The 6575-nt window shown below is 35.7% G+C and overlaps 1 protein-coding gene across 1 annotated transcript; it reads left to right on the top strand.

The window, feature by feature from the left end:
- Positions 1–21: 21 nt before the first annotated feature.
- LOC128214051 (putative dioxygenase Mb0100) lies at positions 22–6100 on the top strand. The gene is made up of 4 exons (XM_052920289.1): positions 22–643; positions 3380–3519; positions 4224–4379; positions 5209–6100. Exons 1-4 carry the CDS (start codon positions 154–156, stop codon positions 5389–5391), a joined length of 969 nt encoding a protein of 322 aa, XP_052776249.1. The 5' UTR covers positions 22–153; the 3' UTR covers positions 5392–6100.
- Positions 6101–6575: the final 475 nt, after the last annotated feature.

The following is a 6575-nucleotide window of genomic DNA, read 5'->3' on the forward strand; positions in this document are numbered from 1 at the left end:
GTAGATAATTTGTGATCAACATTTAGTGTAATCTAACCGTAAATCTGTATCAGCATGACGCTTACAGTATTAAAGCATGCGCCTACTGACTATCGTGATCACAATATTAGATTTTTGTTATAACATCACGGACACGAATCGGTTTATAGGTCCATGTTAAGACTTATTAAAATGCGAACATGTTTCCTGCGTAAATTTAAAACGTCAACCGAATCAAGATTATTTTCGTCCGTATTTGATGTGCATAATTTGGCACTTTCAGTTTGTCTAACAATGGACGTTAAACCGGCACAACTCGGTGTCGAGATACGAGGTGTAGACCTAAATGAAAGTATTTCCGAGGAATTGATTAAAAAAATTAAATCGGAAGTGCATGTTCAAAGACTTCTCATTTTTAAGAACCAAAATCCCATCAGTGGAAAACGGCAGGTTGAGATCAGTAAATGGTTCGGCGATCTGGAATCGACCTTTTACAAGCATCCGAAATCGCCACATCCGGATGTATTTCGCGTTTCTAACGTCGCGGAAGAGGGTTGTACCAATGTAGGGAGAACCGGGTGGCATATTGACGGCAGTTTCATGGCTAAACCTTTCGGATTTTCACTGTATTATATGACGTCAGTTCCTAGAAATGGAAACACTGGTAAGTTTAGAAGCTCCCGACGATCAGTTACTGTACTGTAGATCGTATTTGGAATTAATACATTTTTGTTAAAATGCCAAAGACTATTTAGAGGCCAAACTTATTGTAATTAAAATAACCGACGGATCGATATTTAATATAAAATAATAAATAAAAATAAATATATATTGGAAAGGTAAACAACTTGTTTTAATGCATTAAATGCTTGTTTAGTGCAAAATAACATTTCACGTACATGGTAAAATATGAATATAACTCTTTATGATCAATTTCAACCATAAAATACTTCACTTAAAACAATTTCAATATTTTCAAAACACCCCCGTTTTTTTGCACATTCCCGTTTAGACGTTAGGGATTGGAAGAATCCCGTATAACAAGTCTATTATTTTAGACTAGGTTTCCGACCCACTGATAATGATCTGAGTTTAAAGTGACACTCTTATTCAAAATCAATACAAACACATAGCAAATATAAATTTTGAGTGGTAATCCTTCAACAACTTAACTAAATAACGCAATTATGGATAATAATTACTGAAAACAAGATTGTAACCGTGTTTTTAACAGCAGAATACGCAAAAAAAATAAATAATGCTTAAAGATTTACTGTAATCTACTATTGTCTCCTAAGATAGAAATACCGTGTTTAATGCATTTATTTCAGATTTAATTCGGTATCCTTCACAAGAACCATTGTTTTCGACATTTATTCATCCTTTAAGGATTATTAAATCACTATTATTAATCGTGGTTAATCTTATTTGGGAGTAAGAGTGCATCTTCAATATAGGCGTATCAGGTTACATGGACATTAAGTACATATACTTACTTCAGGATTCAGACTTGTTTATGATTTCGTATTTATATATTCACATGAAACTTGGTAAGCAAATTCATTGTGACAGTATTCGAATATATTATCCAGCCAGTACCATCACCTTTGATGAAACATGATTTTAATAATGCCTCTTAGTCAACTGATTCAAACAATTTATATTAATCAAAGCGCGAGGCGCTGAAAGACTATCTGCGGGCAAATATGTGAGAGTTGCAAATTTTATTTGAACTATGGGAATGGGTGAAGAGCACATAAATAAAAGTGAAAAATGTGCTGACAGCGGTTGTGCCCACACTGGGCGAAGAAACAAACATATCAATATCTTTTTGGCGTCTTGTGTCATTTTGTTTTTTGTAAATTTCACTTCAATCGTCGTATTCCCCCATCCCCATGTATTTAGTGTTACAATGCATGCCCCATTTCAATCGTTTCTAAAGGTTTTTCGTTGCTTTGATTAGATATCATACGATAGGAAAATACAATACATCATAGATAGCATTTCCTTTTATTAACATACACGTTTTGTTTAGGGAAAATCATTTTTTTACAAACAACTTCAGCAATTATTCCATTTAAAATGCACAGCTTTATATCAATTCAGTCGACGTATCCCCATGTATTGTAAGTTACAGTAAATGCTCTTTTCAATCGCGTCTAAAGGTTTTTTCGGCCGGTTTTTGCTTTGATTAGATAGCATACGTTAGACAAATTTTATGGACTTACACGTTTTAATTCTTAAAGGAAAATTATTTTATTTTTACGAGCAACTTTAGCAATAATACCTTTTAAAATGCAGAGCTTATCAGATGGTCGTTTTCCCGCGGTGAGGACAAACATGTGGTCAGTTAATGTATGTAGAAACTATGTTTAGAATATAGGTCAGTTAGTGAAGTTGAAACTATTTTTTAAGATTACCGGAACTAGTTTGTTTTTATGAATGAGAATATGATTGTGCTTTTTATTGATAAATGTAATGTTATTTATGTTTAATGTAAGTACCTATGTAGAAACAGTACTAATGCTGTTATGAATGTTTCGTACTCTTTGGATGTTAAACAGGTTTAATCCGAACTACTTTGCTTCACCAAACGTATGCATGACTCACTGTCGTATCAGGGCATGTGTGCTTATATAAATTGAAAGCCTAATGTCTAAAACTATGCCAAGAATACACCGGAACGAAGCTTTTATGCAAAAATGAAAACAGCTCATTAGAAATATAAACGCCTTAAATCATAGAGTGAAAAGTATCTTGTTATTGTGTAGCAGGTAAATTACAATGTATAGTATTTGAAGCATTAGCAATGCGAAACCTGAGATACAACTATTTTAACACTAAGACAATAATTATATTTGTTTCTTATCTCATAAAAGTTAAATAAAAAATCACCATTACAAATAAGCGTGCTTCAGGGTCACGTCAGGTTTAAATAACAAATCCTGCAGGCGATGGGACACTTGCGGTCGGTAATAATTTCTGAAACATCATTGGCTAAACTAAAGTGAATATCAATACTGTACGTTTTCTTCCTACCAGAGCCTCCATTATCTTGACCCTCATTAATCTGATATATATAACGATCTAAAAAAAGTTATATTCTGCTAAAAATAAAACGCCGGGATACATAATTACAGCGCGGAAATAGCCGAACAAACAAAAACTCGTACTCGGACTGCAACACGACCAATCCATTTGTATGGTTTCGACGTCATTTTGCTAAACATAGAGCGCATTGAGACAAAAAAATGGGTTAAAACGACATGAATAGAAGTAGTTCTTTGGAGTTTGTGGTCTTAAGACTACCTGCGCGCATGCGCAGATAGTCTAAAAACCAGGACAAGTGTTGGCACCCGCCATTACATTTCTTGTAAAAAGTTGTACTGGCTATTCACAGACTTTGTGCCTCTGAAAGAGTTGATAGAGAGCTTATCGGAGGAGCGACGTGCCCGCTTCGAGAGGCTGTGGATGCTGCCAGACCGCCGGGACCGCCTCACACACCCTCTTATATATCCGCACCCCGCTACCGGACAACCGGTAAAAAGTAGTAAAATAAATTGCTGTTGCATTGTCCTACGCTTAGGTCATGACTGGAACCATGACACTTGCCTTACTACGTTATCGGTAAAAATAGCATCAATTGTTTCAATAACAAATTAAAGGCCTAGTTTAATTATTCTACAAGTGACCCCCCCCCCCCCCAAAAAAAAAAAAACAAAAAAAAAACACAACCTCTGTGTATTGATCTTAATCTAATTGCCTAAGTGCGTTATCAGATCTCTGATCTGAAGATCCTGCTGTGCAGTTTTGGAGGTTTTGTTATAGAAATGGACCCTAAATGGCCCTAAGCCGAAAAACAAATACCCAGGAAATTGGCCCCTATTGTGACATCAGTGCAATCGGCAGGAGATGCACAGCAGGGGATTGTCATGCCAAATATTCCTTAAACTTGGCTTTAACGCAGATTGCTTGTATGTTGTTGCCTGGTTTGAGGCTTTTGATAACAAAAACGCTGCAGGGGTCAATAAATATAAATCATTTGAACACGGAACCTGACATTTGAGCAAAACTAACACTTGTACGTATTGAGTTGGATGTGCTGCCCAGTAATGTTTTTTTTAAGATTAAATTTGTTAAATATCAAATATATCACACTCAGTTATTCTAGATTATTTACGCCCTTCTCTGAAATCTTATATAACATCTCATGAATTTAATAATTTTGATTTGAAACATTTCAGACACTATGTTTCCACCTCGGTATGACCGAACGGTTCGTCTGGGATTATGGAACGCCCCAACAGCGCGTTACTGACCGCTCCGAGACGGCCGAAATTATACAGGAAATTCATAACGAAATTGTCAAGGACGACCGTAAACTCGTGTATTCTCATAAGGCATGTAGTTATGATTATATGTGGTATTTATTGTTGGAATTGTGATGACCATCGCTCAATTATACGTGCAATAAATATTTTCACATGAAACTTCACATCACACAGAACAAATGTTACTTATGCTGATTTGAGCAACAAGATACATAATACTGACTGTAATAATTAGTGAGTAAATTAGGGATGGAAACCGGATACCAAATCGCTATCCGGATATTCGTATCAAGTATTCGAATACTATCCGGATACTCGTATCAAATTGTTTTCATAATAAGTAAATTTCCTATTATATGTCACCCACCTTCTGTTATTTGACACAAGTGTCCACTTAATTTATAATTCGTCATATGGCAATTTCACTTTTTCATTCATTCTTTCTCAGTCTTAATAATTTATAATGTATTAATCAAAGCTAAACAACTCATTTTACGTCATAAAACTCATGATGAATACCACATAAACACCTCGCGAATTTGATGTCACTTCGGCCGAGGTGGTTGCTTGGTTACTGCCACGTGCTTTCGAGTTTGTTATTTATCAACAGGTTTCATGTTAAATGACGCTTTGATTATTTGATTAGTCGATTGTAATTTTATTTCATTATATTGTTTGATTTAATGCAATACCTACAATTTCTGCGGTGTTTTTTGATGAAGGATATAATTGCGGAAAAGATAAGAAGACAAAAAGACGATATATTTAGAAACGTACGGTAAAGTTTGTCGAGGTAGAATTCCGAGTGTACTATTTTCATGTTCATATCACTCATAACACCATATCAGTATGCATTTTACAATACTTACATATAGTGTTTATACATTCCTTCATTCAGTGGGAGGAGGGCGACTTCATAATTTCTGACAATCTCGCAGTGGGTCATGAGGCGTCCCCCGAAACCCAGTTGCCAAGGGAAAAGGTTGGGCTACGCGTCCTTCACCGGACAACGATCAAAGGCACGAACGTGCCGAGCAAACCGGGCGTGGTGGCGGAGGGGAGTAGCGATGAGGATAGATAAAAGTGGAACATTTGTACAAAAAAATACTTGTTTCTTGTTCGAGCCCAGGACCCATATTTACTTACGCCCGATGTCTGAGTTCTAAAGAGAGCCATTTTGTATATGACCGTAAACCTATTGCCAGGAAATGTCGATGTTAATAGCTGTACTGTACAAGTTACAAATAATATGTTCATTGCCTTATCACGTGACATGGCGTTTGTGAAAATAAAATTGAAGTATAAAACACGATTTGGCTATACATACCAGATAAATTGAAAAGGGCAGATATTTGCATTACACTCTATATTATTTATAAAAGGTGGTCAACAAACAGAAAGACTAACATTTTGTCAAAATGTATGAATGTGTTTTGCCTGATTGCTACGAAAAATTGTACTCTGAAGAACAGTAGGGTAGTTTCCGTGCGCAAATCGGTTGTATTATGACCAGTTTTTCAAAAAGAAACGTTTAATCCCTCTTGTACATGCATTTGCTTGACATCTGACAATTGGCACGACTGCCTCCTACATATTGCTGAAGTTAAATTCAGGCTAGATGTTTCAAAACCGACAATCGCTGTGATTCTGTTTTTATCTTTTTACAAGTGCTGTGCTTAAACTGTCAAGTATAAAATATTCAGTTTTGAGGATTGCTTATGTTTGAAACTAGTAATGTTATTGAAATAAATTGATGTGCTTGTTGTGTTTGTATGACTAGTAACACTGTATTATGTGTTATTATTCCTTTCGTACCTTTGTATATTTATTTGTACCGTTCTCAGTTATGTTTCGTTTAGTGTGTTACACATCATGCTTATAATAATGACATATTCAGAACATGTCATATTTGTATTAAGTTTTGGGTTATAAAACTTATAAATATCGGGACAGAATCAGGTTCAGGTTTTGCACTATCCATGTGTTAAACGAATTTAGTTGGAATTAATCTCATTATCGTAGTACATGTCCTTATGACCGGTGGTTACAACAAATATCCTCGCAAGACGTCATCGCTGCCAAGCATCTCCGGCCGACCAAGGACATGCTTATCACTGTAGGACGAACAATGAAGGGCTTCCAACTTGTGGCTAAGGAATAATGCTGCCTTGCTACGTTTGTCATTTTATCAAGTATATCCCTTGACTATCACTGTGGAGAAATAAACGTATTACAGCGAACATGTCTGCCAATCTGGCTAGTACT

The sequence above is a fragment of the Mya arenaria genome, chromosome 13 (assembly GCF_026914265.1).
Source record: "Mya arenaria isolate MELC-2E11 chromosome 13, ASM2691426v1".
NCBI lineage: Eukaryota > Metazoa > Mollusca > Bivalvia > Myida > Myidae > Mya > Mya arenaria.

Bases quoted from the DNA above. Each gene is read 5' to 3' on its own strand.
- LOC128214051 (XM_052920289.1), top strand. From the start codon at position 154: ATGTTAAGACTTATTAAAATGCGAACATGTTTCCTGCGTAAATTTAAA. The intron at 644-3,379 runs GTAAGTTTAGAA...GGCTATTCACAG, and splicing joins TCCTAGAAATGGAAACACTG to ACTTTGTGCCTCTGAAAGAG. The intron at 4,380-5,208 runs GCATGTAGTTAT...TCCTTCATTCAG, and splicing joins AACTCGTGTATTCTCATAAG to TGGGAGGAGGGCGACTTCAT.